Source organism: Anabas testudineus, chromosome 23 (genome assembly GCF_900324465.2).
Source record: "Anabas testudineus chromosome 23, fAnaTes1.2, whole genome shotgun sequence".
NCBI classification, from domain to species: Eukaryota; Metazoa; Chordata; class Actinopteri; order Anabantiformes; family Anabantidae; genus Anabas; species Anabas testudineus.
In genome coordinates, this window is record NC_046631.1 from 9,216,655 (window position 1) to 9,228,746 (window position 12,092).

The window sequence follows — 12,092 nt, forward strand, 5'->3', positions numbered from 1 at the left end:
TCATGTTGGAGTGTGGTGGCATGTTTTAAAGATGCAGCACAGTGCAAGCTTCTGTGCCCTCTTTGTACTGTATTACACTAAGTTAATCACATGCAGTGTTCTCCATGATAACACCAGTATTCCTTATTCACAAGAGCAGAGAAAAACAAAGAATCCATTGTGATTCATCTGGCTCCAGTCAACCTGATTTCCCACACTGACACATCTGAGGATGTGTAGAGTTTCATATGATATGAGACATCCCCCTACTGCCTTCAGACAACATGCATATGAGCTATTATTCATGTTATGAGGCAGCTGAAGCCCTCAGACACTTATTTGTGCACAGTAGATTTTATATGTAGAGAGGATGGAGTGTGTTTTCATCCAGTATACATGGACCTTTAGTTGAGTGTGTCCCCTTTAAAAACATATTTTCCTCCATGGATGTCTCTGATCACCTGTCAGAGGCGGCGCATGCGCGGTAGTCAAGTGAGCACTGAAGCTGTGGGAGAATCAGTGTAAAGACAACTGGGGTGGACCAGAAAACAGCGGAAGTGATCCGATCTGGGCTCCAGTGTAAAAGGCTGAAGACCTTATACTGGAGCTAAATGAATGGACCCCCAGTGTGACAAAGCAAAGCCAGCAATCATCCAGATACATTAAGTGAAGCCTCTTTTTTACTTATGTGTCACGACCTAGACTATTTAGTTTACTCTGTGTTGAGTTTGATCCACATAAAAAGATTAAGATTCTTAATTCTGCTTTTAATTTCAGTCTTATATATAATATAGGTTGAATGCAGGTATGCAAAAGCAAATACCTGCACTAACATCAGCTAATTAGGATTTTATTTTGTAAGCTCCACCGGAAACCACCTTCTGAGGCTGTGAGCCTGTAGTAAACCAGAGGACCCCCCCCCCACACACACACACACCTCACGGAAAACTGTGGTAACTGTGGTGGACAGCTGCAGAAATGCTCGACACGGAGAAAACGAGGGAAATGTATGGAAAGGAAAACGGCGAGAGAGAGTGAAACATCTGGGATGCTGCAAGACACCGAGGGACTCCGTGTTCACGGCGCAGCTTGGAGATAAAGACGCGAGCAGAGCTCGGATCGCGCATTGATCCGAAGACAGGGAACGGGAGGGGTCCATCATGGGGAACGAAGCGAGTCTGGAAGGAGGCGAAGGGCCGCCGTCTGGGTTACCGGAGGGGCTGGCACCCGACGGGAAGGGCGGCTTTGTCCGGGTCTCCGACGGGACTCCGGTCAACCTGAGTGAACTGAGTGTGGAGCAGAGGAGGCAGCTCGCCGCGGCGGTGTCAAGGGCGCAAGGCAGGCAGCCTGGAGGCGCAGCGGGGGCTCGAAGGCAGGGTTTCATCTTATTTATCAGCATTTCTGTTGCACTTCAAATTACCACAGTAACCAGGGGATGATAGGTGAGAGAGCAACGAGGGGAAGTGTTGTGATGGGGAGCAGCATCAGTGGGAAGGAGGCAGGGAGCCCGTTCACGCCCATTTTAAATCCTCCCAACCGAACCAAGAGATGATTCAGTTGTGAGAGATCAGTCTGCTAAACGACCATGAACCTGAATAAAGAGTCACCCACGGTCCACAGCAGCTGGAGGATCAGCTTGATGAGCTGCTTTAAATGTTGTTTATCAGCCATTTTCACCGCGACACAGCCTCTTTTTAGCTGCTCTGCGCGCGATGAAATGTCTAAAATACGAGGTTTAATTTAGCAGATTGAAGGTGTCGGTGTGTCTGTGGGATCACAGAGTGACAGAGACACACCTCCAGTATCTGTGCGAAAATGTCGAAATGCCTGCTGGGTAAACGAAATCTGTCGTGTCCTGTGTTTGCTTCTGTAAAACACCCAGAAAAAACACAGAATCGCCACCAAATCCACTGTGTATCCGCTCTCTAGCATTTCAGCTGAGTGTTAAATGTGTGTGTGTGTGTGTGTGTGTGTGTGTGTGTACAGTGGCTTCAGATGCAATAGTATAATGTGCGCTGCCTCTAATTGGGGGGGAATTGTTATTTATATGTGAGCTAGAGATGGGGGAGGGGTCCATCGATATTAAGATGACTATAAATAGATGGACAGTGGTGCTGTCATCACTCGGAGACGTCGCTCCTTCTTGGATTTCATGTCGTGGTGTTGATGCATCCATCAGTGTGGAGGAGCGTGTGGTCGCTGTCCGTGGTGCTGAAACAAACGCTGCACCGGACCCGACATTACAGCGCCGCTGTCCATCCTGTTTACCAGGCTCTCACTCCTTAGAGTCATGGTTTACTCGTTGCTTTTTATAAAATGAAATATTTATTTATCACAGCATCAAACTGCATAGACTGGGAAGGTAATGTATCTCTGACAAAGCAGCAGAAGCAGCAGGGCCTTTCAAACAGCAGCCTGAGAAACTAGTGCCTCTACATGCATCCACACGTCATAATGAAAACAATATACAATCAGTCCATTAGTCCACAGCACTTCTTTAAGGATCCTGTTGACGCTTGTGGTCGTGCCTGGCAGCGTGTGCAGGATGTAGTGACATTAGCACAGCTGTTTTCAGAATGCATCAGCAAAAAGAGCAACAGCCTAATTAATAAGAGTGTATAAGTGTGGAGTCTATAGCAGTAACAGTGGAGCTAAGATCAATGTCTCATTCTAATCTTTTGCAGACCTTCAGAATCTGATGCTCAGCAGCGATCCCAGCAGGTAGGGGCCTCCAGGGGCCCACCAGGTCTCAGTAAGAGTCGAACTGTAGACGCCTTCAACCAGGGTCCCCCTGGCAAGCCCACACCGGGACGCAGCCCGTCATCTCTGAGCCTCTTTGAATCCAGATTCCGGCAGGAGCCTAAAGACCCAGAGACCAAATCGTCCATGTTTGGCTCCAGCTTCCTCAGTGGGGCCAACCCCCTCAGTGCCATGTCATCCATGACGTCGTCTGTGTCCTCATCCATATCCTCCATGGGGGATTCTGTCAACATCCCCAAGTTTGGACTGTTTGGAGATGAGGAGGAAGGAGATGCATCCGCAGGACCCGAGTCCAAGCCGGGAGGAAAGCCACCAGGCAAGGGCCCTCAACAAGGGCCTGGTCCGAAGGGACCACAGCAGGGAGGACCCCAGAAACAGGGTCAGGGACCCCCAGGCCAGGGTCCAAAGCCAGGACAAGGACCTCCTGGTCAGGGGCCCAGGCAAGGCCAGGGACCACCAGGCCAGGGGCCCAGATCAGGCCAGGGTCCTCCTGGACAGGGACCTCCTGGTCAGGTTCCTAGACAGGGTCAGGGACCACCTGGCCATGGACCCCAAGGGCAGCAGGCCCCCAAACCAGGTCAAGGACCACCAGGTCCAGGTGCCAAACAGGGTGGCCCTCCCCAGCAAAAAGGTGGCCCCCCACAACAAGGACCTGGAAAGCCTGGACCCAAACAGCAAGGGCCACCAGGCCCAGGAGCTCATCCAGGAGCTCCAGCTAAAAGTGGAGGGCCACCTGGTCAGCAGGGGCCTGGAAAACCTGTAGGTGGACTCTGTCCACTGTGCAAGACCACCCAGCTAAACACTGGGTCTAAGGATCCACCGAATTACAACAACTGCACCGAGTGTAAGAACCAGGTCTGCAGCCTCTGTGGGTTCAGTCCTCCAGACTCAGTGGTAAGAGAGAGACGACTTCCTGTTTACTTTAGTTTAAATGTAAAACATCGTATTGAACTCTGATGTCAAGTGTTTGTGCTTCTGTCAGTTCTCAGTGATAAACACGTGGTCCAGTCCTTTTTCTAATCATACACAAGTCAGTCCATGTAACTGATGGCAGAGGGTGGGAAAGGTCAAATTATTAAATTGTTAGTTTGCTCAATCACTGTAACACATTGAATCCATTTATGACAAATGTCATTTTAATGTAACTACATCAGTAAATTACTGTTATACAGGAGAAGAAGAGAAGATGTCCAATGTGGTCAAACTGATTTGAAAACAAGGGAAATTATTGAATATCAACATGGGTTCATTTTAAATAAAACACAAACCTGCATAAAATTAGACCAAATCATTTGTTAGGGACATGTTTAGATTCTATCTGTAGCCTGTTCGTAGCATATTGCTACTCACTGAGGCTGGCAAAGGAAGATCATATCATAAGAGTGGCACACGATTTGAGGAACAGAGGGACCATATGGACCCAGGGAATGTTGATCAAGGTGACTCATGTCATGGCCACAGGAAGATACTGTGCCAGCCAGTGAGGACATTTATACACACACACGTGGGCCATGAATCCAGCACGGCAGCATCACTGGTTCATTCTGCTTTTTTTGTTACTCTGCTGATCACATTTGGGATCAGTTCAACTGCAGATTAATTCAGTGTGGACATTATACATTATACATTATATTCACCAAAAATACACGTTGTTCTGGTTTTGATTGACTTTAAAAAGTGTCGAAACAAAGAGCAGTTTGGTGCAGCCACACATTTTTGGTGAACAGGTGTTGAGATGTAATGTTTGGTCAGAGCAAAGAGAAGGAAATCAGCTGCAGATCATGATGTAAACATTTACAGTCCCTTGGATAAAAAAATTAATAATGATGCATGAACAATAATGGCTTTTCTACTTACAATCTGAAATTATTTATTAGATATTCATTTTTATTATTATTATTATTTATTAGAAACATTGAACATGATTATGTGATGTTTCTCCCAGTCAGAGCTAATCTATATTGTGTTGATGCACAGGATAAAGAGTGGCTGTGTCTAAACTGCCAGATGCAGCGAGCGATGGGAGGTATGGATCCCCCTGGTATGACCAAACCCAAACAAGGCTCAGCCCCACCCTCACCGCAGAGACAGGCACCTGGAAAACCTGGAAAGCTGCTGATAAAGCAGCAGAGTACCACTGATCAAGGGTTAACACCGCCCACCACCCCTAGGCAGAAATCCCCTGGTCCTACCTCTCCAGGACCAGTTTCACCAGGCTCCTCAGTGGGAGGATCACCCAAAATTGACCCTAAGACAGGTCGTCCCATTCAGCAGAAGTCCAGTCCTCAGCCATCCCCAGCTAAGGCCAAGCAGGAATCCAGCTTCTTTGGGGGGTTAGGGAGCATCAGTTTGGGAGGTCTGACAGATGCAGCTAAACCTTCAGCAGCTACTTCCCAAGCTGCAGAGTCTGTTACAGGAAAACTGTTTGGTGGTTTGATGGACTCATCCAAACCTCAAGCGCAGGCTGCGCCAAAGCAGGAGGAGTCCGTGGCTGGAAAGTTGTTTGGAGGTTTTGGTGGGTTAAAAGAATCAGCAAAGCCTCCTGCCTCTGCTTCTCAGATGTTTAGCTTCGGGTCATCCATCTTGAGTTCAGCCACCAGTCTTGTCACTGGCGAGGACGCGAAGGAAGCGAGTTCTCCACCTGGATCCCCGCCAGACTCCCCTGCTGATTCAGGCCCTGGCTCACCACCTGACTCCCCATTCTCTGCACCTGGTTCACCCCCTGATTCAGACTCTGCTCCTGAAACTCCACCTGCTAAAGCCAAGAAACCACCCAGAACTGTTTCTGTGGATGAGAACGTCTCAGCAGCCAAAGCAGCACCTGCTTCAACAACCAAGGAAAACTGCCCTCTTTGCAACGTGGGACTAAATGTTGGATCAGCAGACACGCCCAACTACAGCCTCTGCACTGAGTGCAAGAAGACAGTGTGCAACCTGTGTGGGTTCAATCCTACTCCCCACTTAGGAGAGGTAAGAAACCTGATTATATTTACAGTTCTTAAGCACCACAGCTTCATGGGCCTGCAACAAACAGCACATAGCATCAATTTTACTATTGTAGCATCTAGGAAAGAACTCTAAAAGGAGGATGGCATGTTATAAGTTGTACTAAATACATTAGTTTACCCCAAATTGACACTGTAATAACATCTGCACATGTTTGACCACTGAATGAATGGATGTGGTCAATTATGCTGCATTTTAAGTGGCAGTCTCATTGCTATCAAGCCTTCTTTAGCAGGGAGGGCAGCTAGAAATGTGAAGATAAATGAGGTTGTTTAAATGGATGTCTCGTCATCAAAGAGCACTTGGAACAATTGACACTTGACTCTGAAACTGAATATCGTGCGTGTAAAGTGTGTGTAAAGTGTGTGCATGCGTATTTGTCCAGCTTTAAAAACACAGTGCACATCTTTCATCCTATGGATGGTATTTTGTATTCTGAAATCACCTGCATGTTATTAGGAAAATATGCAAATGTGCATGCAACTGTTTGCTTGTGTGCATTTGTTCACGTGTTTCCATCCGTCGGCTTTTCTTGCCTAATGATGACATGGACACCAAACACTTTCTGCCTGCTTATCTCTCTCGGTGTGGAGACTGGTTTATTTGTATTATTTGGATGTGTTGTCTCACGTGGAAGTAACATCCCAAGGTTGTGTGAAGACTTCCACAGAACAGATGGTTCTCTACCATCAGTATAAAAAAGGTGCTTACAGTTGAGTGGTGTCTCAGCATGTAGGCAACACATATGCACATATGCTACACCCACCTTTTATTTCATGTAAAGTATCCTAGCTATTATCTTTAGAGTCTATCCCTCAGTAACAGTTTGACACATTCAATTCCAGGAGGATGGTTAATTCCATCCTCTTGACGTGCTCATGTGAATCGTGTGTTGGCCAAGCAGCAGCTCAATCCTGGTTTCACGTGTTAACTACTTTGTTAGCTGGTTATTCTAAATGTGTCTCCAGTGATCTGCTGTGTATTTATAAGAGTCCTCTCTGCAACAACAGGTGGCACTAAGCTGGGATTTAACCTCTGAACTCTTTGTTCCTAAAGACAGTTCTACATTTTCACAGGATATTTACTTTTATTTTGTGAAACAGAGACCCAGTTTCTATGAGTAATATTAGAAAATACTTCCTTTTATTTGCCTTTGGTGTTACTTACATGTGAAGGTGAGAGCATACACATTTTCTATGAGTCAGTATGAAGCTGAACTTTTAAGAGAATAGTTTGACATTTTGGGAAATTAGCTTCTCAGATGAGACAACCTACTATTGTGGCATTGCTAATTTTACTAAAGTAAAGGATTTAAATACTTTCTCCAACATGGATTTTAGGCCTTTCTGTGATAAGACTGACAAAGGACTCGTTTCCCTTCTTGACAAATAGTGAAACAAAAAAAAAAACAAGATGGCTGTCATTTGTTTACAGTAGTGGCATCACCATTAGAGACTCGAGTTCTATGAAGTCTTGGGATTGTTGTGCCTTTCTGCAGCTAATTGCACATGCTTGCTGGGATAATGAGGAGCTGAACTACTGTACACAATCACTTAATTGAGGCCAAGCTTGGGGAAAATGTAATAATGCTGGAGAGATGGGCCTTCAAGCTACTGATGATCTAATTGGATATAGATTAGTGCTTTCAGCACCATCGTGTTTTTTTTTTTTTCTGTTAAACCAGAGTACTCACATCTTTCTTTATTTGAATAATGGATCTAGTAATGCAAGAAGCAATGTTGTGAGAATAATACAGTTAAAAAGTTGAATCTTAAAACAGCAGCACCCTGTGAAATATTCTTTGGTTGAGTCATCTGCCCCCATACATACTGCGCCTCACTTCAGTGTCATTCACTGTCATAATGTCCACTGTCAGCAAGGGATCATCTGCTGACACATGTGAGTGGGTCACAGTGTGTGTACGTGAGTGTGTGTGGTGAAGACTGAACGGTGTGTTGTGTTTGCATGAAGGTTAAATTATGATGATGTAGACTGAGCAGTCTGGGTTACAAAACATCTGTATACACATGAGATTCTGTTTGGTGTTGCTAACGTTCTTTTGTGCATACTGTCAACACGTGTGTATGTGAAATCTTTGTTTCCTAAAAGGATTTAAAGGGCAACAGGAAGCCTGTCATTTCGATCGAGGCTTGATCCTAGACTCAGGTGTCTGCACTAAATCCCCATCAATATCACTTGTGGAAAAAAAGGCACCCCAGAAGGAAAAGCACTCACCTTAATGGTTTAACTCTTTTGCTTCCTTCCTTTCCACCTTTAAATCTACTTTTGTTGAGTTTTACCACCTTTTCTCTTGTTTAAATAAGACATAAGGGAGTCTTGCTTGATGCCTGGTGTTTGGCTGTGCTTCTCCCTGTTTTAAACCTGGTATCTTCTCCATGTCAGACTCTCCTTTAGTGCTACCCCTGTGCTTTTCTCACTGTCACTGCCTTTTTGATGTAGGGGAAGTCTATAAATGTGTGCCTCCATGAATGTGTGTCCACTGAAGCTCAGGCTCCATGTCGTGTTGGCCTTATCAGGAAGGAGTGTGCTCGTCAGAGAAGTGTTACGTAAAATGGGAGAGGCCCCACTTAGCTAACAAGCAGAAATCAAAGAATGCAAGCTAAGGGAGGAGCTGCGAGATACATCATGCATCACCTAGATTAAGAAAAAATAAGTAGATCACGTGTTTTTCTTACCACACTGTGTATGAAACCATATTAAACCACAGATTTTCTTGCCATTTGAAGCTTAATAATAGCCTGGAGCATGAAATTGGTGCAATTGAGGTCACCTTTGAATGTTTACTGTATTAAATACTGTGTTTTTACATGAGTATTTTTATTTAAAATGATTGATTTGACACCTTTTTATTTGTTACATTACTGCATCTATGCAGCAGGTATTTTAGTCACCAGAAGATTGTGTAATATATCAAATGGTCTCTCAGGCCTTAATTATTAAACACTGTAAGGCTGTGGGTAAGAGAGAATCCACTGTAATGCTTTGCTCCAAAACGCCTTCATTATTTTAATTGTTAAAAATTGACTGGACAAACCCAAGATCCTAGATCTTAGGATTTTACCAGCTTTAAAGTAACAGTCTAAGTATTTGGAATATAGGTCATTCTCTGTTTAATGTTAGAAGACCGGCATCGCATCAATCTCAAGCATTTGTCTTTGACTGGGAACAGAAACATGCTAACCAGGCTCAGTTGGAGGTGAACTGTATTTTCTGTATTCCTAAAACAGAGGCAGTCATTGTTGATGATGGGATTTATGTGATGCTGCATGGTCGCGCTGACTGCTGAAAGCAAGTGTAGTGTGACAAATTCAGACTCCTCCATAAACCTTTCATGTGTGTCTGTGTACAATGATCGAGGATCATCGCAGGGGATGGAACTGTTAAAGCAGTCACACTGTGGCCATTTCCAGCCAAACTAGAAAATAAAAATACTTCATATTTAATATGAAGTAGTTTTTTGTTGGTAGACTAACGTCCTGCTCATCCTCACATCTCTAGGCCTGGTGTGTTTAAACACACTCGCCCTGTGTCGGCCTTGCTCATTTTCATTCTGTGGTTGTGCCCACGCCACCTCCCAGATTCTGAATCCTCATGAGTCTGCACAGGAAGATAAATACTTGCTGAATGGTTATACATACAGATACGTATGTACACAAACAGCACGCTTGCAGCCTTCAGCACAGTGAAGGCCCACTTTCAGCCCCAGCATGGGATAATTAGATATTTCTTCTTTATTTCACATGTTTGTGTATACAAGCTAATTCCCGTGTGAATCTGTTGTTTACTGTAGTTTGATCACAGTTTATATTTAACTCTCATAAGTCTATATCTGCTCCATACAGCCCAGTTCCCTCACAGCTCTCCTGAGGCTGAAGTGTACAAAAATAGTCACAGCCACAAGAGAGAGCTACGAAGGAAGAACCCAAGCACTTTCTCTCTCTCTCCCTCTCTCTCTTTCTTTCTTTCTTTTCCTCCTCAGTCTCTTTTTATAGGTCTTTTGTGTTCTCTCTTTCACATTCCCTCCTTTAAAAGGGTCTTTCTGCTGCACCAGGCATCACACAGAGTCCCCCACACAGCTACCTTGGAAGCCTTGAAATAAACAGTATTTATTTTTGCTTTACGGTGTTTTTTATGTGTGTAAGTGTGTGTGCGGTGCTCTGGAAAAGGAAATGCCTCTCTGTTTGAGAGGCAGTTAAGCAAATTTGGCAGTGTAAATACTGGTGCTGTGCATATGTTGTCTCCACGACCTGCTGGTCAAACAGCGGATCAGCTTCAGGACAGGGATGGTACAGGAAGTGATTCCTGCCAACAGCCATTGTCCTGTACAATGACTCTCAGTATACCTGTCTTGACAGAACAGCACAGACTTCCATCTATCTCATCTATATTATATTATTATTTAGGTCAAATTCTTTTGGCCTTGTCTGTCATATATATACATATTTATATGTATAGGTGCAGATGTGGTTTACTAATGTTTCAGAAGTTGATATGATTGAAATGAACTGTCCTCAGGCACTGCAAACTGCCTTTTGTTTTGTTTTTTTATACAGCTGCCTCTCAGTCTCCACTCCAGAAACATTTCCAATTATCCCCTTTCTAATGTAGTGGTGCTTGCATGCTTAGCAAGGGCTCCATTTTTGTCACTGAGCCTGTAGTGCCAAGTAAAGAGGGAAGGAATCCAAGGCATTTTGTGTGCCAGCACTGAGTCCTGGTGAGACAAAAGAGGCACAAAGAGGCAGGCAGGGCCACACAGACTCTTGAAAACACACTTTCTGGCACTGGTCTCATCTAGTTAGCACAGACTTTTATATTTACATCCTGACTGCTGCTGCTCACTCACCCCTGCAACACACACTTCACTACAGTTACAGGAGAGTCTCCGATTTGACTTGAAAAAGCAAGTTGGCTTTGTGGATGGACTCCAGCTTCCTGCTTAAAATGTATATTCAGTAGGTGAGGCCTGCAGCAAAGTGTGGATTAGGGAAGGGTTTCACCTCTAAAAATCATTTTCGTGCATTAAAAAGCCTGAGAGGCAAGTGGATTAGTTTTTTTTCCTCACATTGAAAGTAGTGCCTTTCATCTTTATGGGAAGATGTAGAAAATTGTAACAGTAATGCAGCTGGAAGCCATTGGTTGGACTGACAGACTGTGTGAAACATACACGAGCTCCTAGTCACAAACTGTCCCTTTGTATTCATCTCCAGTGAAATGGGAAGCTGTGAAATGAGCAACTGCACACAGAACAACAGCCAGTGTGATGTATTTATTGTATAATGCTGTAAGAAGAAAAGAAAAACAACAACAAGAGAGATGACTGTGACAGAAAACAGTAGTGGAGTTCATCAGAGGGCGGAAGTGTCACAAAGGATATGGCTGCAACCCCATGCTGCCCTGAGCTGTGCAGACCATGACAACCTGACTTTTGTGGTTTGTTTCAGCTCTTGTGAATCACGCCTGTGAGTCACATTAGAAACACCTATAGGCAGAATGCACTGTCAAGCAGAAACATCTGAAGAAGCAAGAATCCTAACATCACGTAATAGTTTGTGGAAATAGGAAGTAGCCTTGAACTCAACACATTAGCAGCGTATTAGCAATGTTAAGTGTTTGCCTGAAACTGCTGTGGAAATTGTAAAGTAGGCATTACTGTTAGATGTGGATTAAATAAATGCTTGGGTCCATTTTGTTTTACATGATATAGGTAAACTTTATACTGACTGCATTTCAAGATCCTGCTTATATATTATAGTTTGTGTATAATATAACCTGCACTCTTTGTTTTTACACATTATGCATGAATCGTACATTATGATGCATGTGACTATGAAGTAAATGTCAAACATGCACAGTCACACATAACATACATAAAATACTGCATATACAGTGCAGAGTTTTCTCTCATTGTTCCCTCCTTTTTGCCATATGTCCTTTAAGCAAAGTTGTCACTTTATACTCATTGACATAAATAGGGTTAACATGCATTTGAAGCATACTGTACATTTGCACTCAGCCATATACAACAGATAAAACAAGGAGGCATAAAGCTGCAGACTTCACCCTGGCCTCAGGTTACATATAGCTATGTGATTTATTGTTACTATAAAGACAACATTGATTGATGAAACCTTAGACAGAAATTGAAGATTTAGTTTCTATTTTGGCCACCGAGCATGAATATGTACATACTTATATTGCTCTATGGGTCTTCAGATGACTGCACTGGAAGTGACCAGAAGCCTTAGCCATGAGTTTTTGAGTCTTTGAATCCAAATAAATATCACTGCCTCTGAGAGTAGGAAGGAAACTATTTTAAAAATCCTTGA

General features: G+C 44.0%; 1 protein-coding gene across 4 annotated transcripts in view; it reads left to right on the forward strand.

Moving 5' to 3' along the window:
- Nucleotides 1–968: 968 nt before the first annotated feature.
- Nucleotides 969–12,092, forward strand: part of pcloa (piccolo presynaptic cytomatrix protein a) — a 46,028-nt gene continuing 34,904 nt past the window's right edge. For all 4 annotated transcript variants that reach the window (XM_026363472.1, XM_026363474.1, XM_026363473.1 and 1 more), the window contains exons 1-3: nucleotides 969–1,351; nucleotides 2,664–3,633; nucleotides 4,717–5,709. In XM_026363472.1, the coding sequence (XP_026219257.1) occupies nucleotides 1,140–1,351; nucleotides 2,664–3,633; nucleotides 4,717–5,709 (2,175 nt within the window). In that variant the 5' untranslated portion in view covers nucleotides 969–1,139. The remainder of the gene's footprint in view (nucleotides 1,352–2,663; nucleotides 3,634–4,716; nucleotides 5,710–12,092) is intronic.